Genomic DNA, 25,124 nt, shown 5'->3' with positions numbered 1-25,124 from the left:
ATATTGACCTTGTGAGTAAACACTTGTAAAACTTTCATTTTTTAACCTTAATATTTTTCACATATTCAGTATTTGCCATTTTGCTTTAGTTTTAATCTTTAAAATATAGTTCCTATACATTACTGTGGAACTGATCACATCACATGGCTAGCAAAGAGCTGTACAGATATTGCTGTGTTTTCTATGGTGTCATATGCTCAGTACAAACTATTAAAATTTAGATGGGGTTACATAGTGTAATCACAGACAGCAGTGTAAATTTTGTGAGGCATGGAGAATTAGTAAGAACAGGAATTTATTGCTGAGGGAGAAAAAGGTCCACAGACTATTTCATAACCTGGATCATCACCAAGAAGTGAGAGTTCTCCGTGATTCTCCTTGATATTAAACAGCACTGTCAAATTCCCCAACCATTAACATTTTGGAAATGGGGATAATAAAAGGGGTCACTGTTGACCAGATACTTATACAAATACAAAGACTACAAGAGCAGGGCAGAGGCTGAATATCCTACAAGGACGATTCACTTCCTGACTTTCAAAAGTCTTCCAACCAGCTGCTCTTGTCACCACTTAAACCACCTATCCCCACTTATATAACAGTCCCTATTTCTGCACCTCATTAAAACATCTGCTTCTGCAAGCCTCATCCTTGCATTTGCTATTTCTTGATTATTACAAAGCACTGCTGGATGGCTTTCTTCATTTACTTTCTGTAAATCTGAGTTCTTCCATGTTTAACTGTCCAATGCGCCCCCAACATGAAAATAAATAAAGCTAAAGATGCTAGAAATCTGAAATAAAATCTGATGCTGGAGGCACTCAGCTAGTCAGGCAGCATCTGTGGGAAGAGAAATAATTAATGTTTCAAGTCCACGAACCTTCATCAGAAGTGAGAAAAAGATAAATCAGTTATTTTAAGTAACAGAGAAGGTGGGAGTGAGAAATAGGTGGAACAAAGGGAATATTTCTGATAGGGTGAGACCAAGATGACCTAATATGGCAGTTAAGGGACAGTTAAGATCATACTATGCTTCTTTGTCTATGTAACAATAAGGCTGTGTGACATGCCCAACATGCCATTCTATACAAGAAAAGAAAAAAACGAGCAAAAATATTGCAGGCAAAAATGGCCAGTTCTGATACAAACCGAAAGAAAGACTGACTTATCTAAAGTTGGAGAATTTAATACTGAGACCTGCAGGCAGCAACACACCCAGTGTTCCCAGACAGAAGATGAGGTGTCATTTCTCAATCTTGCATTAGGCCTTGCACTTTATTTGTCTACTTACACTGCACTTTTTCTGTAACCGCAACACTATATTCTGCATTCTGTTTTATTTTTACTACCTCGATGTAGTTATGTATGGCATGATCTGTATGGATGGCATGCAGAGCAAAAGCTTTTCACTGTATCTTAGTACATGTGACAATAATAAACCAATACCAATAGTTATAATCCATTATCACTCAATGACGTAGGCAGAACCAGAAATAATGAAGAGTATAAGGAGCCAGGGTATACGTAAAAAAAGCAGACCATCAAAGGTATTAACCTCTCAAGAGAAAAGTCAGGGAAGCAATTTGAATAAACTGTTTCAAGAAATATCAGAGAGTTTAATAACCAGCAGGGCATTATCGACAAGGTCAGGTCACTGCAGAGAGTTGTGGACACAGCTCAGCACATCATGGAAACCAGCCTCCCCTCCATAGACTCTGTCTATACTTCTCACTGCCTTGGTAAAGCAGACAGCATAATTAAAGACCCCAGACATTCCCTTTTCTCCTCTCTCCCATTCGGCAGAAGATACAAAAGCCTGAAAACACATACCACCAGGCCCAGGGACAGCTTCTATCCTGCTGTTGAACAGACTATTGAATAGTTCCCTAGTATGATAGGATGGACTCTCGACCTGACAACCTACCTCATTACGACCTTGCACCTTATTGTCTCCCTGCACTGCACTTTCTCTGTAGCTGTGACATATTATTCTGCATTCTGTGTTGTTTTACCTCATACTACCTCAATGCACTGTGTAATGAATCGATCTGTATGAATGGTATGCGAGGCAAGTTTTTCACTGTACCTCGGTACAAGTGACAATAATAAACCAATTCCAATTCCAAGTTAAAGGTGGATTTTTTGCACAACACATTTGTAACATTAATGGCTCAAAGAAATAAACAGCTTTGATCTGTATGGCTGCACAGTTACCTAGGTCAGCAAACAAATACTTCAGGAGTAACTGAGTATGAAAAAAGGCAAATTTTTACACATATATAGAAATGACCTTCTTAGTGGATAGAGTGATAGACATGTCAGTTTTATCAAATAATATACAGCTGTAATATACAGTATAGTGTTTTCTAAACCATAAATTGTCATGCAAAATATATTGGGATTATTTCCATCTTGGTTCTTAAAAGGAAATTTCAATAAACAACATCATGAAAGCCACAAACATTAGTAGTTTTTTTTCACATTAACCGATAATAACCTTCAAGCGATAAAATAATATTTGAAAAGCATGTATTCAATAAATATAAAAAATAAAGCATCTCAGATTTTACTGAATGCAATAATGCATATGATATTAAAAAGTAGCTTACAGTTAAGTCCTTTTCAATTTCTTCATATAACGTAAACAGTTGTTCATCCCGATTTTCAGATGCAGTACTTGCTTCATGGTGTCGACTTTGCCAGTTTTGAAAGTACCTTTCATCTAACTGTTTATATGCCAGGGCGAGAGTGCGTAAGCCATCACCTGCAAACTCCTACAAGTAAAATTATGCTCTATGCTTTATCTAAGAAGTATGTAATTTTACACAGAAATATCTTAAACAATAATCCAATATTATTCATTTTTATATGTGACTGAACATTAAAGAATGCAGCAAACTAAATGTTGGAATTAGTAATTAGTGATCATTTGACATTAAGGATATTCCAAGGATAAGACATGGCAAACAGATGCCCTGATAAAATTCCCACTATGCCATTTTCCAAACACTCAAAACTACACCAGTATGATTTTCTTCTAGAAATGTTGGCACTGATATTGCAATCAGTATCAAGCGATGGCACTGACTTTGAAGAAAGCTGCTAATCATAATCTAGCAATTTCTACAGTGTGAAACTTCTCTTTTCCAATGGCCTTTGTCATGGAGTCACAGAGTCATACTGCAGAAATGGGATCTTCAGCCCACCATGTCCATGCCGACTACTGAATTTATCTGTACTAATCCCATTTACCAGTGTTTGGTCCATGGCTTTCTATGCTTTGGCGATTCAAGATGGGGGAAGGATCAGCCTGTGATCAAGATGGGAAATTAGTTGAATTGGCAAGGACCCTGGGAGATTGATAGAAATGGGAATATGGGCATTGATTGGAGGTATAATTGGGATTCAGTATTGGTGGGATATGAGATCAGAGATTGTGGGAGGGGATTGAGAGACATGTGATCAGACTGGGTTGAATATGTCCTCAGGATAAGCTTAGAATATCGGTAGAGAGGGAATGGGAGGGTGAAGAATCATGGTTGAGTGGGAATACATTTTTTAATTCAAATATATTATTCATATAAACTTTAAATGAATATAATACAGAACATTCAAGTCAGTATTCTCATCAAGTCAGGATATTCCAATTACATATTTATTACGACATCAGTTTCATTTATATACCATCCTTGAGCATATAGCTCCTAGGGTTTTAAGATTAGTGTGCCATAAATAGTGGCCCTTCCCTACAGAGGCTCTGCAGTGGCTATACCCAGCTTTAGCATGTCCTTTAGCACATAGTTCTGGACCTTACAGCATGCCATTTTGCAGACTCAGTCATGGACAACACTTTGCATTGGAAAACCTGAGAGTTTCAGCAAGATCAGAGGGCATCTTATACCTAACTGATGGTTCTCCAGTAGCAGTCGATATTTATTTTGATGTAAGTCACTGGGAACATGCCATGCAACACAGTGTCCTGTGCATTGTAGCTATTCAGGACAAAAAGCTCTACAACTATCTCTATCCCTTCCCAGGTATTCCTAGATGTAGCTGTCACTGATACTCTGACAATGCATGACAGGAAGAGCCTTTCTCGTTGCCAATCAAACAAGATCTTGGTCCCTGCTTGATAGTTCTAGTGGTAAAGGATTCTGCTAAATGACTTTAACAATCTGCTCTTGGAACCACCTGCCAGAATCCACCATCCCCTTTTCCTGCAGAGCTCTGATGACATTTCTTGCAAACGACTACCTGACTGATTTGTGATCAAAAGTTTTCTTCTTGATAAAGTGCACTATTAGGCAACATGTGGTGTGGCATGGTCCAACTAAAAGGAAGGTTCCAAAGTAATGTGCAATAACAGGGACAGACAGAATCTTGGCACACAGTGATACTTGGTGCTTGCATATCCAGAGTTTATGCACAGCTTGATGCAGCCACATACAAAGATAGCCATCAGAATGGATAGATTTCCCTCCCCCCCCCACCCCCAGCCTTTCTGGAGGTTTGTGCAGGAACATTCTGCAAACCTGATGTGGGATATAGGCCACACGTGCATCAAGTACAGCAAGATTGACAGCATCTCACACTTGATGACCAGTTTCTTTCTCATGACGGAGAATGAGTGCTATTGCCAGAATACTAGTATTTTTCCTCACTTTATCCATACATTCCACCAGGTTCTTGGTGCTTGGTCTAGCTCCTCTGAACTATTTTCCCAGCACCTTCAGGTACTTGGACCTGAATGTGAAAATAACAAAGGATTGGTTGAACTAACTGCCAAAGAACATGATGTTGCCTTTACTGCAATCCACTCTGGCTCCTGGGATCAGTTTGAAATGGCTGCAGATGCTAACCAATCTGTGGATGGTAGTGGACCTGAGCAGAAGGCAATAACTTTATATGTGTACAGCAAGGCTTGAACCCGAATGCCTCAGCTGCCTGGGATCATCATCCTTCATAACCTATCCTTACTAAAGGACTCAGTAGATGCTACGGATCACATAAACAAGGCAGAGGAGAGAGGGCAGCTCTGATTTAATCAGGAAGATTTCTGTTTCCCAACCCTACATTCTGGCTAACACCTCTACCATTTACATGTGTGATATTCCATCAAAGTCCATCTCCTGGTCCAAGCTGACTAGGCATATGTCTACCCACCTGTCCTGTGGCGAGCCGACCCTTATCTTGAATAGTGTAAGGCTGACAGCACAGTCTGATCCAGGTGAATCAGCAGGTTAAGAACAGGCCTGACTCAACTGGTAATGACCTTAGACAGAATCTTCTAATCAACAATGAGCAGTGTAATGGGTCACCAACTTCTGCTGACTTCCTCTTCTTTCTTCTCTTTTGCTTATAATGAAAGTGATGATGCTGTCACTTCATTATAAGGGCATTTTGACATGCTGTCTGCCAGAAACATAGCATTGTACACTTTAAGCAGATCTGGGCCAATCCAGTCCCACAGAGCCAAGTACAACATGATGCGCTAGCTGTTACTTGCCTTGAAGGAATGGATCAATTTTGTCAGCTCATCCAAGGTTAATGATTGGTCCAGACTTTTCAGCTTGCAGTCATCTAAAACCTCCGAGACAGGAAGTTTTGAGAAGCTGTGCTGTATGTGGCCTTAAAATTGTAAACCCAGCATAGCAGGATTTGCAAATCCTTAATATGTCAGGCTGCAAGGATGCTACTCATCCATCCTCTCCCTTAAGGCTGCTGATCACAGAAGTCCTGCTGTAAACTTTTTGGAAGAAGAATTGCAAGCATATATCATCTTGCTCCATAGAGTGGATTCTAAATCTGAAGATGATTGGTGAGATCCAAGGCAAGGAGCAAGGTTTGCTGGCTCTTTACTTCTTGGAGATCCTTCTCAACATCAACTCCCTCATCAACTGCAGAAGGAGTAAAATATTTAAGTTGTATCTAGATAAGCACTTGAATTGCCACTGCTTAGGAGGCTACAGACTGTGTGCTGGTAATTGGGATTAGTATAGAATTAGTACTTGATAGTTGACATGGGCCCCTTTCTGCGCTGTATGACTCTATGAATCTAAATTTCTTCCCAGAGTTGGCATATATCCTCTGACCCTCTTTTACTTTCTGAACACCCTTATGGATAAGGAACCTCTTGATGTTTACTTTGATTGTTTATGACCAATGCACTGAAGAATCAAACAGGGGTTTCATGGTTCTCCAAACTATGAAATAGCTCGAGTTCCTTGGTATTTTCTGGTGTCAGTAGTCTCATATTCAACTTCCATACTCCTCTGTCAACCCTCTAGTTTTCTTGCAGATGATAGCCAGTTAGCAAGAGGCAGTGGTGAGAAAAGAACACAGGCACGATTTTGGTGGATTTACTGCTGACTTTTTAAGTACAGAAATGGAAAATCTATTCTAGACTGGACAGGCCCATCTGGTTTAGACCAGATGTATTGTCATGGTGCTCCATCTTCAGGGTTGCTGAAAACAATGCATAACTTTGCACCTGGTGGGCAAACTATTGCAGAGGATTCTTAGGGACAGGATTTATGAGTATTTGGAGAAGCATAGTCTCATAAGGGATAGTCAACATGGCTTTGTGAAGGGCAGGTCATGCCTCACGAGGCTAACAAGAGTTTTTTGAGGAAGTGACAACACAAATTGAAGAAAGTACTTCGGTGTATGTGGTATATATGGATTTTAGCAAGGCATTTGACAAGGTTCCCCATGGTAGGCTCTTCCAGAAAGTCGAGGTATGGGATCCATGGAAAATTGACTATGTGGATTCGGAATTGGCTTGTGCACAGAAGGCAGAGGATGGTTGTAGAAGGGGAATATCCAACCTGGAGGTCAATGACTAGTGGTGTTCCACAGGGATCTGTTCTGGGACCCCTGCTCTTTGTGATTTTTATAAATGATTTGGATAAAGAAGTGGAAGGGTGGGTTGGTGAGTTTGCAGATGACACGAAGGTTGGTGGTGTAGTAGATAGTACAGAAGGTTGTCGTAGGTTCAACGGGATATAGACAGGATGCAGAGCTGGGCGGAGAAGTGGCAGATGGAGTTCAATCTGGAGAAGTGGCAGATGGAGTTCAAGATGGAGAAGTGTGAAGTGATACACTTTGGCAGGTCAAACTTGAAGGCAGAGTACATGGGTTAATGGCAGGATTCTTAGCAGTGTGGAGGAACAGAGAGATCTTGGGGTCCAAGTACATAGATCCCTCAAAGTTGCCGCGCAAGTTGATAGAGTGGTTAAGAAAGCGTATGGCGTGCTGGCCTTCATTAGCAAGGGAATTGAGTTCAAGAGCCGAGAGGTAATGTTGCAGCTCGATAAGACTCTGGTTAGACCACACTTGGAATACTGTGTTCAGTTCTGGTTGCCACATTATAGGAGGGATGTGGAAGCTTTGGAGAGAGTGCAGAGGAGATTTACAAGTATACTGCCTGGATTGGAGAACATGTCTTATGAAGAGAGGTTGAGAGAGTTAGGGTTTTTCTCTTTGTAGCGACAGAGGATGAGAGTCGGTCACCCACTTAAGGTGCGTGGAGGGAAGTTCGGGGAGATGCCAGAGGTAAGTGTTTTTTTTTAAAAACACAGAGAGTGGTGGGTGCCTGAAATGCACTGCCAGGGGTGGTGGTAGGGGTCGATACAATAGGGTAATTTAAGAGACTCTTGGATAGGCACATGGATGAAAGAAAAATAGAGAGTTATGGGAGGTGAAGTACAGAGGGGGATAGATTGAATGTGGATAAGGTTTTTATAGGTCAGTACAACATCATGGGCTGAAGGGCGAGTACTGTGCTGTACTGTTCTATGTTCTATGTTCTTTTCCTGTTCTAGTCAGGACCTCCAAGATGGCATAGAATTAAGCTGATGCCTCTGCTGGATCGTCCAGCTACACCAACATTGCCAGCAACATTGGGAGCTGTTGGAAAGTGTCCAGCCTTTCATTCCTTAGAGATGGAGCACACATTAATGTGCCTTGGAGGATTTTTGTACGTTACGTCTGCCATAAGGAAATAATTCTCCACTGCCTCCCTTATATCATTGCTGTAAAAGTAATAGGTTGGCTTTAATTTTGGTGAAGTAACCTGAAGTTGCACTCATTGGGCAATATAATTGACACAGCACACATTAATAGATGACATTTTTAAACCCATTTTTAATGATAAAATATAGTCTAAGTCACTGCACAACTAGTTTAATTGTTGTAGCATGTCAACAGCATGTGTCAATTGATGCATTTACCCATGACTCAGATATGGATCTTGATCTGCCGCAGCTGCTGTAGAGAAACAAGTGGTTGTTGTTGGGGTGGGGTAAGAGTCCTTTTTGAAGGTTTGTCTTGATCTTTGTGTACAATGCTGCTCCTGGACTTCTGGAGCTGGGGTGCATTAATCTCCAAGATGCTTATGGATTCCCAAAGCTGGGATACCTCGCTCTGGTCAATGCTGCTCTCTGATTCCCGGAGATGGGGTACATGGAATGCTGCATCAACTCTGGTTTCTTGGAATTCATGAATTTTGTCTGCATTGCTGTTCTTCATTTCCTGGACATAGGGTGTGTTCATGCAGATGCTCTGAGCATTTTGGTTCCTGTTGTGATTCCTCTCTCTTTTTGTCAACTTCACCTTTTTCTTTTGTGTTGTGCCTTTTCTTTTGCTGGCCCCCTTGCTCCTCTTCAGTGGAAGTATCACTGTTGTTCTGTGGAGACTACAGGCACCTCTCACAGCTTTGGATGTTGCCCAGTAGATTGAAAGGCTTTTCTCTCCCTCCTTTGAGTGATCCAGCCCACCCCTGCCTCTGGGTCACTTTCAATTCTCTCTGCAGTTTCTGGACTAGGTCGGGTTGTTTATACCAAACTTTTTCCATGATGTCTTGTTGTTCTGAATTTTCCTTGTCATTTTTCTCCTCTTGCTCCTCAATGTGATAAGGGGTGAGGCTGCAGGTAAGAGCTTTGGTTTCTTTTGAAGCAGCTGCAGTTGATGCCCTTCACTCCTGTCTCTGTTTGTCTACCTGGGTACAGCTGCACTGTCATTTGGGCAAGTCTTGTACTGGTAACTATTCTCTACACACAGATTGCAGCAACTGGCTTTCTGGCAGTTGAGTGTTTGATGGCCCCCGTCTTTCTGTAGTTTTGCCAGATGATCACTTCATAGCAGGCTGCTTTGTGCACAAGTTTGCTACAGATTTAGAACACTCTGAACTGATCATGGTAAACTACAAAACCACAATGTTTTTCAATGGAGAAACATGGTGGCAGGTGGATGTCATTATTGCCTTTGTCTGCCCTCAGTTTTGCATTAAAGATTTTTTTATTTGTCCAAACAGCAGGTTTGTCCTTGATATCTATGCTTTTCTCTGTTCCGTCAATGTACTTGCTAACAAACTTGAGGATAGAAGGACAAGCATATGTCATAGATCATCAAGTCATTAAGTCATACGATATGGAAACAGGCCCTTCAGCCGTCCAGCATGCCAACGCTCAAGCACCCATGCACTAATCCTTCACTGACCCTATTTTATTCAACTGACTTTCCCGTCGACTCCCCGATATTCTTTCACTTACACTCTTGGGGCAATTTATATTAGCAAATTAAGTTACCAACCCACACATTAGGATGTGGCAAGAAATCAGAAGATCCAGAAGAAACCCATGCAGTCAGAGGGAGAACATGCAAACTCCACACAGACAGCACAAGACGTAGGATCAAACCCACATCACTGGAGCTGTGAGGCAGCAGCTCTACTGTCTGCACGACTAGGCCACCATATATGGTACAACTAGGCCACCAATATGTGTTCAACCATTTCAATTGTGGGTTGATAAGAGAGCCTCAGCGCTGAGCATGGCAAGGGTGTCCTCAAATGATTTCAGAATCCTCAAGCAGCCATTCACTTTCTGAAAACTTATGTTGAAGTAGTATTCAGTCTCAAGGTAAAAAAAAATAATCTTATACTACTCAATATAATTTTTAGTCACAAGGAATTCTCTGACAGAATTAAACTCCATAAAAATAAAACTAGTTTTTTTACTCTCAAAGAAGTTATTAGGCAGTAATTATGTCTTAGAATGTCATCAAAAGCTCAATTACATCCAAATCAACAAGGTGTTATATCTGTTTTTTTGTTTTCAGTTCATGTTAATTCACTTTTTCTGCTGAGTTCACTGGAAAATGCTGCAATATCATACTCTGTAGATAAACAGTGTATCACTGACACCAAGTACTGAATTTTTGCAGTTTAATGCACAAGGGCGTATATCAGATAGTCTTGTCATTATTCTCATTACAAATTCTGGACTGCCCATTACATTAATGGAGTTGAACTTTAAAGGACTTCTGTGTGCCTGACAATTGTTAATTGTGAACTTTATTAAACTGGAACCAAAAACATTGCTTGGAATTCCAAACAGGTGTCAATGGAGAAAACTATCCATCCTAGATATGAACTTTAAGCAAATTAATATCTTTATTTCTTTTTCGGGATTGCGAAGTCTAACATAATAGGATGTTTTGTTCAGCATTTTAACACTTCTAATACAATATCAGTATCATTACTTACATCAAGATGTTCAGTGGTTATATCTCTTAAATGTTGAGATGAAGAATTTAGTCGCTCAAAAACAATAGTGTCAGCTCCCTTACAGTACAAATACAGTTTCTTGTTTGGACATCGAACTATGCAATAAAACAAATTGAATATATAAATGCCAATATAGTAGAACATAAGTCATTGAAAGTTAAAAAAAAATTTGGAATACTTTCAGGTAAAATGGACTCACCTATGACAGACATTCTTTTCCTCACATTATCAAAATCCAGAATACAAAGCAATTCATAGAGTTTAGATTCACCTAGTTCAACCACAGTTATTGTTTCGGGAGTACGGGATCGGAAAACAAAGCCAAAATTTCTTGCTGCAGTGACAAGTGCACCTTCATCTGGAGATTGAGCCTGATACACAAGGTTACCTATTCAATAAAAGAGGAGGTTGTAAGAAAGATACCTCAGATATAATTATAGTTATTTCTAGTACCAATGGATTAGATGTGTTTTAAGTAACTGAAAACAGACCAATTTTGATTTAATTTACTAACCTTCAAAACTAAAATGAGCTTTAAATATAATGAAGCAATAGCATTTCTTTTAAATGGAAATATGCAACTGCATCAGTTAGCATTCAGAGGGTACAGCATCCACCTGCTTCAGTTCTTCTACAGTGTCATGAAGAAATAGCAATATATTTTCAAGTTATTGTGGGATTTGTATGGGAACTTGCTTGTGATGGGCACTGAATTTCAAGGATATATAACTGTATTTTTGATGGAGAATCGCATTGTCTGGAACTTGCATGTCATTTACTGGCATATGCCTGAATGTGGCCCAGGTGTTTCTGCATGTAGTCAGTCTATTTTTCTGATGATTTGCAAATGGAATTAACCATTGAGTAATTATCAGTGAATATGCCCATTTTTTTAATCTTATGATGGACGGAAGGTCAGTTTAAGATATTTAGGCCAGGGACATTGCATGAGAACTGCTGAATTGATGTCATGTAGCTGAAATAATGTATCTCTATTAACCACAATAACTTTTCTTTCTACAAGGTCACATATTCTTTCAGAAGCATACTCATACCTTCTATCTCCATAAACAGGTCCTAATCTATTGTCTTTCACTTCATGTAATTATAATACATATCAAATCAATTGAATATATAAATGTTTATAGTATATTTGTTGATGAAAGTAAAACTTATGATACTTTTAGGTAACCAGACTTGCTAATGCAGACATTCTTTTCCTCACATTATCAAAATCCAGAATAGAAACCAATTCGTAGAGTTTAGATTCACTCAGTTTAACCAATGTTATTGTTTTAAGAGTATGGCATGGAAAATAAAGACAAAATTTATTGCTGCAGTAACAGCAGATCTTTGTCGGAGTCTTACTTCACTATACCTGTCAATATTTTTTCTTGCACCCTCTCTGCCTTCCTAACTATTATTCATTTCACCTCTGTGTTCAGTATAACCTGCAAGACTTTCTGCAGTGTTGAGTTCTTGATTGCTTTGTTATGTTTCATTTTGTTGTCCTATCCTACCATTTGTTTCATGAAAACCAGGGGTGTAGAGGGCATCTAGATTTGGGAGACACCTACTCCATTCACACACTTCTCTTATTGGGAACATGTTAGCCTAGTAAATGGATTTCACTCATTTTAGTGTGCAAAATGAATGCTACAATTTACCTGAACAGCAAATCAAATGCCCCTAAAAGAAAGGCATAAGTTAGCACAGTTTGCTTTATGAAATCAGTTTTGTAGCTTTCTCCCATCCAAAAGAATTAAATGTTTGCTGAGTTTACAGCTATCATTTTGGTTGCGTGCTGGGAAACAGGTCAGCAGTATTAAAGAGTTTTTTTTTGTGGCAGCCATACAGGCCACGTTGGCTAATAGGGCTCCCTATGTTATGCAGTCGCTTAATCAAGGTTTGTGCTGCAGAGGCCCTCTGCAGCAACTGGTCATTCCATAGTGATCATTGGAGCCACAGATCTCAACATCTAGTTTACAAGTCCTGAGATTTTTGTCAGTGTTGCCTGAGTACAAAGTGGCAGCAACCGGAAATCAATGTGGAAGAGTCAGTGAAAAATGCGACTGCATAACATAGGGAGCCCTATTAGCCAACGTGGCCTGTATGGCTGCCACAAAAAAAACTCTTTAGTACTGCTGACCTGTTTCCCAGCACACAACCAAAATGACAGCTGTAAACTCAGCAAACATTTAATTCTTTTGGATGGGAGAAAGCTACAAAACTGGTTTCATAAAGCAAACTGTGCTAACTTATGCCTTTCTTTTAGGGGCATTTGATTTGCTGTTCAGGTAAATTATAGTGAATTATGATTTCTAACTTTCTACACTATGCATTCCTTGTTCTCCTGTGAATGAACAATAAAAAGAGTGGGTCATGATCTGTTCATCTAATTTTTCTAAGGAAGTCAGAAATGCATACCAAACACATTGATGATGGTATCACACATGTGAATAGCGATTGGAATTGCCTGCTCCAATTTCCTGATGAGTGAGATTACTGCTGGAGATGGACACCAATGAAACACACTTAGGTATGGCTTATGCATCAAAAACATGTACAGATGCTTTTTCTTTAATCCAATGTTTCTAGCTAATTAGGATGAAATTCACTAGCTTAGAAAATGGATTCAGCCTTTGGTGCACTAAAATATTGTTAAAGTTAGTAAAAAAAAAACACCTATTTGGGCCAATGCAAAAAATCATGTAGGTGACATTTAAAACAACACTAAGCTGGTTTACATCCAGCACCATTTGCTAAAACCAGATCTGTGGGATTACTGATGGAATATGTTCAATTTTGTACAACTTCAGACACTCCTGCTCACCAATCTGAGAACGTATCTGAGAATGGTAGATTCCCATGACAATTAGACCAGCTGCAACATGTGAAGGGGAGGAAAAAGAGGGAGACAGTAGGGGAGAGGGAGGAGGCTTTCAGAATTAGTGAACAATGATCACAACCTTCAAGGTGTTTTTACAGTGCTACCCTTCCACCTATCCAGGTTCACTCCGTTAAACAGCCTAGAACCAGTTTTTCAATTGTTTCTTGCAAAAGCTAAGAACTTGTAGGTAAAGACAGCCATGCATCAGTTTCTTATCCCTAATCAAATAAATTCTGTCTTTGAACCCTTTAGGATATCTTTCTTTTTTACAATTGTAATATTATTCCTGATCAATACCACCACCTTTACTGCTTTTATTTCTTCTTAACCCTCTGAATATATTGTAGCCTGAATTGCTTAGTTTGCATTCCTGCTCATGCTTAAGCCAATTCTCGGTTATAAATACAGTCATAATCCCATATGACATCAGCATCTGCAACTTTTCAATCTTATTTGTAACACTCTTTTCATTAACACCTCAAGCCCAGTATGGTGCTCATCTGTTTTTTAATTCTCTTCCTTTTTGCTCATGATCTTTCTTCACCTTTCTGTCATTTTGCTATTTATCCCTTTCCTTTTCATCCTCAATGCATGTTATGTTTGTCTCCAGCCTTTCTTTTAAACTTTCCTCAATTTAGTGGAATATTGCTCCTGATTTATAGAGGAAAGTAATAATACTTCCTATATTAAAAAGAGAACATCAAGTCTTTCAATAACTAGCTTTCACAGAAGAAAGTAAAATTCAACTCCTTGGGCTAGAAATTGTTTAACACTTAGAAATGTGCTCTAATGTGGTTGCATGCAGGAGGAACCATGACAGTGTATTTTGGGACTGTTCCTAAAATGCTTATGTAAATCATTGGTTCAGATACTCATAGTAACACATGGGTAGTTCCAACTTAACATACAAGATCTCTTGCCGTGGCTTTCACATTGGGGATTCTGAATAGGAATTACTGCTGCAAGTGGTACATCATGTAATGCTATAGTGGCAGGACATACACAGAAGAGGATTGGTCCCCACTTCTCTGGTACGTGACTGGGCATTGCAGAAGTGCAGGTGGACATTCAGAGTAAGGTACGTGACAGTTGAAGGCCCCCAAAAATTAGAACGCATTACCAGCAAAATGTAAAGCCATCTGCTCGATTCGTGCATTGGTGGATCATTATCCTCCATGGCACTCTCATCAAGTGCAGACTGTCCTTTTAATCAACAATTTATTCTACATTTAAGACTTACTTAATTCAGCATTGAAGCAGCATCTTCGGCCTTGTGTTACAGGCTGATTTATGGACATTGCTACACACCTACTGTGCAAAAATGCCATTTGCTGTACATTATTTATAAGCTCACATAGTGCACAATGATTACATTCAACAATCAATTTTATACTTTCCCTCAATAGTGTGGCACATGCAAATGAATGTACTATCCCTATTAGTAAACCTCCTCTTATTCACGAATGACAGCATTTCTTACCCTTGAACTTTTCCTCAGGCATCACTGTATGGCACAGTGACAGCAAACGAAAGAATTCATGGACTTTAGGGTCACCAATTTTAACAGCTTCAACAAGACTGTGGTCATAGAACACAAATTTCGGATCGGCCATAGAATTAAATGAGAAGTCCACTTTTTCTGTATTCTGTGGAGATGAAACACATGCCTTTTTGTTAGCATTTTCCAAATACATACTCATTTACTGCATATGTATTTAGAACATAGAACAGTACAGCACAATACAGGCCCTTTGGCCCACAATGTTGTGCCAACCTTTAAACTTCGCCTAAGACTATCTAACCCCTTCCTCCCATATATCCCTCTATTTTAAATTCCTCCATATGCTTATCTAACAATCTCTTGAATTTGACCAATGTACCTGCCTCCACCACCGCCCCAGGCAGCGCAGTCCATGCCCCAACCACTCTCTGGATAAAAAACCTTCCTCTGATATCTTCCTTGAACTTCCCACCCATTACCTTAAAGCCATGCCCTCTTGTATTGAGCATTGGTGCCCTGGGAAAGAGGCACTGGCTGTCTACTCTATCTCCTCCTCTTAATATTGTGTACACCTCTATCATGTCTCCCCTCATCCTCCTTCTCTCCAAAGAGTAAAGCCTTAGCTCCCTTAGTCTCTCCTCATAATGCATACTCTCTAATCCAGGCAGCATCCTGGTAAATCTCCTCTGCACCCTTTCCAACACTTCCACATCCTTCCTATAATGAGGTGACCAGAATTGGACACAGTACTCCAAGTGTGGTCTAACCAGAGTTTTGTAGAGCTGCATCATTACCTCGCAGCTCTTAAACTTGATCCCACAACTTATGAATGCTAACATCCCATAAGCTTTCTTAACTACCCTATCCACCTGTGAGGCAACTTTCAGGGATCTGTGGATATGGACCCCCAGATCCCTCTGCTCCTCCACACTACCCAGAATCCTGCCATTAACTTTTTACTCTGTCTTGGAGTTTGTCCTTCCAAAGTGTACCACCTTACACTTCTCTGGATTGAACTCCAACTGCCACTTCTCAGCCCAGCTCTGCATCCTATCAATGTCCCTCTGCAATCTTCGACAATCCTCTACACTATCCACAACACCACCAACCTTTGTGTCGTCTGCAAACTTGCCAACCCACCCTCCTACCCCCTCATCCAAGTCATTAATAAAAATCATGAAAAGCAGAGGTCCCAGAACCGATCCTTGTGGGACACCACTAGTCAAAGCCCTCCAATCTGAATGCACTCCCTCCACCACTAATAATTTAAGTGGAAAGAACTACTGACACAAGAACTCTGTTGACAAGAGAAATCCTTGTTTGCATGAAGCAACTCGTTTGACCTTGTGCTGAAGCTTTGTTAAAAGCTGTTGCAGTATCAGTTAATGGGACTTGCCTTCCACCTTGAAGCCATCTTCACTCCCTTTGAGGTTTAGGAAACCTGAATGGCTCGGGTTAAATTTGTAAAGTGGAATATATCTAAGGCTGCTCTCCTCATCTACATGTTCAAGTTGCTCATCCATTACCTGCGTTGGTTGTCCACACCTTGTCCCACCTCCTTAAACCTATATGTTGACAATTTGCAGGCAGATTACAGTCAATTTTGAGAATTTAAAAGAATTAACTTCTCACTCAAATTCAACTGAGCTATTTTGGTAGGAATTAAAATTCACTGTTCTTGTCTTTACTGCTTGAACATATCTTATTTCTACACCCTTAACTTATCCTATATTTCTGTGATTCAATACCTAGGAAGTGGTGTTAATCTAAAGTTCATTTTCAACTGGCGGCATGGTAGCCTAGCTGTTACAGCGCCAATGATCGGGGTTCAACTCCCACTGCTGTCTGTTAGGAGTTTGTACGTTCTCCCCATGACTGTGTGGACGTCCTCTGGGTGCTCCAGTTTCCTCCCACATTCCAAAGACATACAAGTTAGTATGTTAACATGGGTGTAATTGGACAGCGCAGGCTTGTTGGGCCAGAAGGACCTGTTACTATGCTGTATAAATAAAGTTTTAACTGGCATAGACACAATGTGCCAAATAATCTCCTTCTGTGTAGTAAATTTCAATGATGCAATAATTCTACTAAAGTGTGGAAATCAGAGCACTCTAACTTTTACTAACATTTTACACAAACTTGTATTGATTATTCTGCCCCTTATTGCACAATTTCAGAGATGTCTTTCAATTCTTCTGGCATAGTAGTTTGGTATCATCTGCAAATTTATCATTCTGCATAATCCTCTAAATCCAATTACTGTAAGTAGAATTAGTCCCAGCCTTGTGTTTCCTGCTTAATATTTCTCCTAATATGATATAATTTCTCTAATAAACATTCTTTATTTCCTATGTGTGTGTGGAACATTATCAGATGCCCTACAGAAATTGGACCTTCTGATTATAAGTGAGATGTTCCTCTATAAAACTGGGCAGAATTTCAGGACACCCAAGTGAAGACTAAAGTTCTGAACTGGGGACAACTTTGTTCCATCACTGGATGCCTCAAGGAAATACAAACTTCTGAAAATTTTCCTGCATGTCAGGTAAATCCAGTTCAGCAGTCCCACTGGAAAAAACTGCTGTTGGGAGGAGATTAATTTTCTTTTCCTTTTTTTATGGACTGGAAGATTTTTATTTCCTAATGTATTTTAGTATATTTTTAACTCTTAAAAATATTTCTTTAAGAAGTTAATATTTTGTTTTGCAATAGCTATTGAGTATTTTTGAATGTTGAATCATAATCTAATGGAATGGAAACAGGCCAAATTGTCTATGTCAACCAAGATATCTATCCACGCTAATCCCATTTTCCTCTATTCCTTTCCTATCCACATATTTGTCCAAATGCTTTTTAATCACTGTGGTTGAACCTATCTCTACCACCTCCTGTTTGTGGATGTCAGAGATAATCAATTTCTCTGGCAACTTCAACAGCTGGTAAGCTGGTTATTTGTCTCACAAAGTATTTCTGGTGGTGTCTGCTAGTTTTCATCCGAATGATCGTACACTATGCTGTGCCTCACTAATCAACTGACAGCCAGCACCCTGGAGGAGGATTGCATCTGTGGAACTGCTCCAGGTAGGAGTGGGCTTCAAAGGCTCACCAGTCAGATGATGATCTGGATTATAGTTGGGATTCTCTTAGTCCACTTAGCATGTCAACTCCACAAAAGTTTTCATGAGCTTGATCAGAACATCTTCCCCTTGTTTACTGCTGTTTATGAGGATATAATAGTGCAGATAATTCTTGCATTTACTGCTGTTAACCATCAATCATAAATCACTGAACTCCTTGTTAAAAATACTCCCTCATGCTAATGTTTAAGGAATTCAGCATTTATACTGAAGAATTGGCGATTAATTCTATGTCAGGATGGTGTGCAATTGAGAGGGAAACATGCAGGTGACAGCGTCCCCATGTGCTTACTGCAAATGGCATTGGTGCTGTTGAATTAGCATCATGTTTAGGGTGGCTGATGAAATAACAATCAAGCAAAATACTTTGTCCTGAATGTGTTGAGCTTCTTATGTTGGAGCTGCCCTTATCCAAGTAAGTGCAGAGAATTTCACTGAATATTAAGGCAGTTAGGTGGTTAAACTCTCTTGTTGGGAGATAATCACTCTTGCATATGTGCGAGGCAGTGTCATTTTCAGTTTTTCAGCACATCCCTGAATGTTTTCTAGATCTTGCTTCATTTGCTGATGAATTGCAAATGGAATTGAACATTGCACAACCATCAGCACTGTGCCAACTTTTCACCTTATGATGGAAGGAAAGTCATTAATAAAACAGCTGAAGATAGTTGGGCCTAAGGTGCCACCCTTAGAAGCTCCTGCAGTGACATTCTAGGGCTAAGATGACTGGCCTCCATCAACCACAACCACCTCCCACAGTGGATGTATGTCTCACCATCCTTTGGTTTGTTTGCATCTTGATGCCTACTGACTTCATTTCTACCAGGATTCCTTTATGACATACTCAGTCAAACGCTGCCTTGATCTCACCTCATGTTTGGTCCATGGTTAGACCAAGGCTATAGCGAAATCTGGAGCTGAGTGGTCCTGGCAAAACTCCAACTGGGCATCAGTAAGCAGGGTACTGGTGAGTTAAATACCACTTGGTAGCTCTGTTGATGACACCTTCCATCATTTTGCTGATGATTAAGAGAACATTGATTGGACAGTAATTAGCCAGATTGGATTTATCTTGCTATTTTTATGAATAGGACACAATTGAGCAATTTTTTACATTGTTGGATGGATACTAGTGTTGTAAATGTATTTGGATAGTTAAACTAGAGGTATGGCTAGTTATGGAGTGGAAGTCTGATTCTCTTAGCTAATGTTTCAGGTTGCAGGTCTTCACCTGAAATGTTAACTTTGTTTTTCTTTCTGCAGATGTTGCCTAACCTACTGAGAGTTTCTTGGATTTTCATTTCAGATTTCCAGCATCAGCAGATATTTTAATTTCCAATTACTTGAAAAAACTATTCTGGATTCCAATGTTCCAATGCCTTGCTCAGAAATTGTTCATACTCCCAGATTTAATGCACAACCAGTCTTTGTTCAATAAGTAACAAAATAATCAAAGAACATCTGAGCATCACAGTTTCTCTGAATTCCTTTTGACACAGTGCAAATGAGATGCTTGACTAAGTATTAAATCAGTAACTTGGATCTTGCTTTAGCCATGACAACAGAACTGATATCACTGTGCGATGACACCTTGATCATAGAGTCATAGAGAGATACAGCCTAGAAACTGGCGCTTCAGGCCACCAAGTCCATGCCAATCATCAACAACCCATTTACACTAATCCAATATTAATCCCTTTTTTTTATTCTTTCCACGTTCTCAATTCCCCCCAGATTCTACCACTTTCCTATACACTGGGGGAATTTTACAGTGACCAATTAACCTACTCACCCTCACATATTTGGCATGTTGGTGGAAACCAGAGCATCTGGAGGAAACCCATGTGTTCACAGGGAGAATGTGCAAAATCCACACAGACAACACCTAAGGTCAGGACTGAACCCAGCTGTCTGGTGTTGCAGCAGCGGCTTTACCAACTGTGTCACTGTGCAGGAGTATCGGAATCGAGCAGACAAGTATATCACACGTTCACAGGGGATGAATTGAAGCACAAGTTATCTGTAATATACTTATTTTTGTTCTATGTTATGTGGAATATCGTAATTCTGAACAAGGAAAAAAATCTTACGGCAGTTATATCTGTCCTTTGTCCAGCGAAATCATAAACATAACCTGTTAATACATTAAAAAAGATATGTTTCAGCTTGGTAAAAGAAAAAAATATTCTAAATGTAATACTTTTCAACATAAGTAGACTTCATATTTTCTATTCATTACTATTTAATGGAAAATTAGACCTTTCGCTCTAAATGCATAGATTTCTTACTTTAAATATTCTGAGCACTCATCTGCATCAGACACTGAGGAAATAGCACTAGGGTTCCTGGTGACGTTATACAATGTCATTGACAGACAAGTAACCAATCAGTATTCCCTACCTAGGGCAAACACAGGTTAATTGAAATTTTAAATTTCAACCCTTTCTTATTTACCTAGTCATATCTTAATGTGACATCAGTCTCAGCCATATCCATATCCATATCCAATAATTTACAAGAACTATACAAGATCCTGTACACAACTTATTTCTGTGCAACATATTTTCTTCATCATCAGACATTACTAAGAGGCATGTGGATTAGAAAGCCCATTCTAGCTCCACTAGTTACCCCACATTACACAGTATACTGTAATGCATTGTCAGAGAAAGAAAGACAGGTAATAAATATATACTCTGAAATATGGATTTGAATTTACTCATGAAGTAAGAGAAACATTAATCAACATACTGCTCTAATAATAAGGTCTAAGCTCCAAGTAATAAAAGGTAGTCAGCAATAGGCTTTAAGCAATCAGCAGGTGAAAGGACTACATTATTCTGACTCATCTCAGTTGGGATGTATAGCAATCTTAAAATTACCGCTAGAAGAACTGATGTTCCTAATTATTCTTAACCTTTTTAAAATAGATGCTACGATTCCATTGATCTTTGATACATCCAATGATCGTTTTCCTTTTATTTATTTATTTGGTTGTTTATTTATTACATATGGCTGTTGCACCAATCCCTAATTGCTTTTCAGAGGATGGTGGAGCTGTCCTACCTATTGAATTGCTACAGTTCTTGTGGTGAGTTATTTGGCAATGCCACACCAAGGAATTTGAGGGTTTTGACGCAGCAAAGGTGAAGAATTGGCATTATTTTTCCAAATCAAAATGAGGTGTGACTTGACGGGAACCATGGAGGTCCTGGACTAACCAGGCACCTGCTGTCCTTCTTTTAGGTGGTCATAATTTTGAGAGGTGCTTTTGAAGATCCATATTTCATACTTATATTTATAAAAGCACCTTTTGCAGTTTCTCTTGACCAGAATACTTCTACTATATACTTCTGGTAACTTGAACCATCGTGGTAGTAGGTTTCAATTAGCTTCAGTTCCTCTGATCGTTATCGAGTAAACACCCTGATCTGCACCTGATTTAATATTGAAAATAATTCATGGCTCAACTCAAATTGTTCAATAATTGAATGGGCCAGTGATGCCTGTTTTGAAGGTACATGATGGTCATGAATAGACATGTAAGTTAAGAAAGGACTGCCTTTGCTTGTAGGACTGCACCATACAAAGGTGGCAACATTATGGCAAAAAAAGGGAGAGGCCAACGCTGAAAAAAAGAACAAAAGCTTTTACAAAACATCCTTCTTTCAGTGTATCACATCTATTGGGATCTAGCTTGAAATGGTCGAAGAAGTAATTTTCTTTGTGATCTTTAATACAAAAGAGAAAAGTAAAAGAATCATTTGGTATCACTTTTCTGTATGAAAATTCAAACCACAAGACAAAAGTTTAATGACTTTACCCTATTACTTGTACCGAGCACAGAATTAGAAATACCTTGATTTGCTTCAAATTGTTGACTGTATTCGCATTACAATGGGATTAAGCAGGATAAACAAAGAGAAACACTCAGTTTGTGTGAACCCAGATGACACTTATTGGGGCTGAATGTACCAGTTTGATTTGTGAGAGAGTTCTTCCAATATACTGCTGTAGCTAAGTGAAAAAATAGTAAGTTCCTAGAAAAATGGCGCAAGTGACTAAAAATGACATTTATGTCACTTCTCCAGGAATTCTAAAGATCTTTCAGTAATTATAGCAAAGGATCAGGAAATCTTGCAGTGTGTTTTGTCAAGGGATCTATAAGAAATGCATTTTTCAGCTCCTTACCATACATTTTGCCATTGATTGTACATTTGCTAAATAGCATAATATTCTGTGTCAGAGTTCCTGTCTTATCAGAGAATATATACTTGATTTGTCCAAGTTCCTCAGTTAATGTAGTTGTATGTGCTACTGCAGGAGTATCCTTCTTTGGATAATACATTTTACCATCCCAGTCGATGTAGAAGCTGCTCCCCAAACGTATTACTTCAATACTGGTGATAAAAACACAAGATAGAAAATTACAAGAAAAATCAATTATTTTCCTTAAAACATCAATAATTTAATCTCAAGCTAAAACAGTATCCACTTTGAGTAATAATCTTAATTACTGTTCTCTTTATTGAGATATTTAGTGTTAGGATAAATCATTCCCTGACATTTACTTGAATTGGTCATACTTTAATGAGTTCAGGGGAAGAAAATAATGGACTTGCTAAAACAGTTAAAATAGCTCAACTGATGAAGACATCACTGAGGTCGCTCAAAAACCGTTTTCCATCCCTCGAGAATAACAATCCTGCCCTTCACTGCCAGCATATTTTAGATGATCAGGAGATACAGGGATACAGAGATCAAATGTGAAAACTGTCCTTTGAGATGAATGGTGCATATGAAGTTTAGTTGAATTTCCTTAAAATGAGAAGAGATGTTATTCATGAACTGCAGCACCATTATTAATTTAGTTACCCAAAGCTACAATCGAAACAACAATATTTGCAGATGACCCATCCCATATTTACGTCATGAGTTAATCATTGTACTTAAAATTTTAAGAATTTCTAGATTTTTTTTGCAAAAAATTAAAGTTGTTTGTGGAAGGAATTGGATAGTACTGCAAAACGAAGAGATCTCCAACTCTTGGGTATCAACGAATCGGCACTGGAAAGGGTATCAGGTAATCAATGTCCTCCTGCTTAAATGCGGGCAATACCTGACAAGATGTACACTTTGTCGAGGTAGGCCCGATGCTGTGAAAACCTGCAGAAGATGCAAGATTGCCAGTGAGACACAGGCACACATTTCTGGATGGTGCCTTAGCGTGAAAAATGCCCGAATAAAAAGACATAATAAAATTGCTGATTGCCTGAAAACCAAGGCGAATCAATATGGATGGGCATCATGTGTGGAAGTGCACTTAACTGAGGATGATGGATCATTGTGGAAGCCTGACCTGATCTTCATCAGAGACAATAAAGCTGTTGTTGTCGACGTTACCATTAAGTATGAAGGTAACAATCATGCTATAAAGAAGGCACAGATTTAAGCTGTGGTAGGCCGGCCAATCATAAAGTTTATCATGAATATACATCCAAGCACCACTAATTACGCAGTTTATTACCTTGGTAAAAATCCACATGGTTCAATTTAATGTTACCTTTTATTTGAAAGAACTGAGCAGCATAGAAACTGAAAGGTTGTCAGCTCTAGGTAGAATCCATAACTCAGGGAAGTGGTCTCAGGATAAGGGGCTGGCCATTTAAAAATAACACGAGGAGAAAAGTATTTATGAAAAGGGTTGTAAATCCTTCTAATTCTCACCCTCAATTGGCAGTTGATTCTCAGCTATTCTCAACCATCAAGGCTGGTTTCCAAAGACTTTTGAGGAAGTCAACGAGTGTGGGGATCAGACAGGAAAGTGGATTTGAACCAGAACATCAGCCATGGAACTTATTGAATGATGGACGTGGTACAAGGAGTCAGAAAACACAGAAAAGTGCAGCACAGGAACAGAGCATAGAACAGTACAGCACAGGAACAGGCCCGTCAGCCTACAATGTTGTGCTGAACTAATTAAGCTAGTGACACATAATCCCTTCTGCCTGCACATGGTCCATATACCTCCATTCTCTACATATTCATGTGCCTACCTAAGAGCCTCTTAAACACCTCTATCTTACCTGCATCCACTACCACCCCTGGCAGCACATTCCAGGCACCCACCACTCTCTGTGTAAAAAATTTGCTCCACACATCTCCTCTCACCTTAAATGCATGCCCTCTATTAAACATATTGACACTTGGGAGAAAGACTCTGACTATCTACCCTATCTTTGCCTCTCATAATTTTATATTATGATCACCCTTCATATATCCTTGTGTGTTATATTAAAATGAACGGACGGAAAAGTAATTAATTTGTGGGAAATATTCACTACATTTTTACAGATAAACCCAAAGATCTCACATTCCAGTATGTAAAATATCGTTCCGCAATGAGCACAGCCCTTGTCCTAGTACTGGATTCAACTTTGTTCCCAATACCTATATATCTGATACCTCGGCTGAGTGAAAGTGAACCTTCCTCTTCAATATCTAAATGCTAAAACAGTGAATATGTATTCCCAAACATTATTTCAACAGAATAAAAGTCAAGCAGGTTCTTTATAAGGCTAGAGATCCATTGTGCTCGTAAAACATCTGGTTTATCTCCAATAATATCCTGTAGTCCTATTGACTAATGAGGAATTATGTTTCCAGAGCAAAGTTTTCACCCAATGTTTAGAATAAACATCCACCATAATGGAGGAGAAAACCCACATTAATTTAAGAAACAAATAGATGCAACAAAGGAGTGGCATTAGGATCTTGTACAATTCAATAGGGATTTATCAACCTTTTTTATTATTGAATTATCTTGTGATCCTGGCTGCCATACCAACAAAACTCATGTTGTGAACAAACACCTGAATCATTTCAGTCTACAACAAGGAAAGTAGCCAACTACTAATAAATTTTAGTAAATTCTGATCTAACAGGCAACCAAACTGCTCAGAAATTGACAAATGCTGGATTTGATGAATAGTTACCTATAACTGAACATTGTACCTATATTAGTAATAC

The 25,124-nt window shown here is 39.1% G+C and overlaps 1 protein-coding gene across 1 annotated transcript in view; it reads right to left on the bottom strand.

Moving 5' to 3' along the window:
- LOC127580699 (phospholipid-transporting ATPase ID-like) overlaps nt 1-25,124 on the bottom strand; it is a 150,176-nt gene that overhangs the window by 35,180 nt on the left and 89,872 nt on the right. Inside the window, 6 exon segments of the mRNA XM_052034465.1 lie at nt 2,610-2,774; nt 10,547-10,662; nt 10,767-10,955; nt 14,938-15,103; nt 20,186-20,229; nt 22,287-22,495. Of these exon segments, the coding sequence (XP_051890425.1) occupies nt 2,610-2,774; nt 10,547-10,662; nt 10,767-10,955; nt 14,938-15,103; nt 20,186-20,229; nt 22,287-22,495 (889 nt within the window).

The sequence above is a fragment of the Pristis pectinata genome, chromosome 2, assembly GCF_009764475.1.
Source record: "Pristis pectinata isolate sPriPec2 chromosome 2, sPriPec2.1.pri, whole genome shotgun sequence".
In the NCBI taxonomy this organism is placed as follows: Eukaryota; Metazoa; Chordata; class Chondrichthyes; order Rhinopristiformes; family Pristidae; genus Pristis; species Pristis pectinata.
This window is presented reverse-complemented; position numbering and strand designations above follow the sequence as displayed.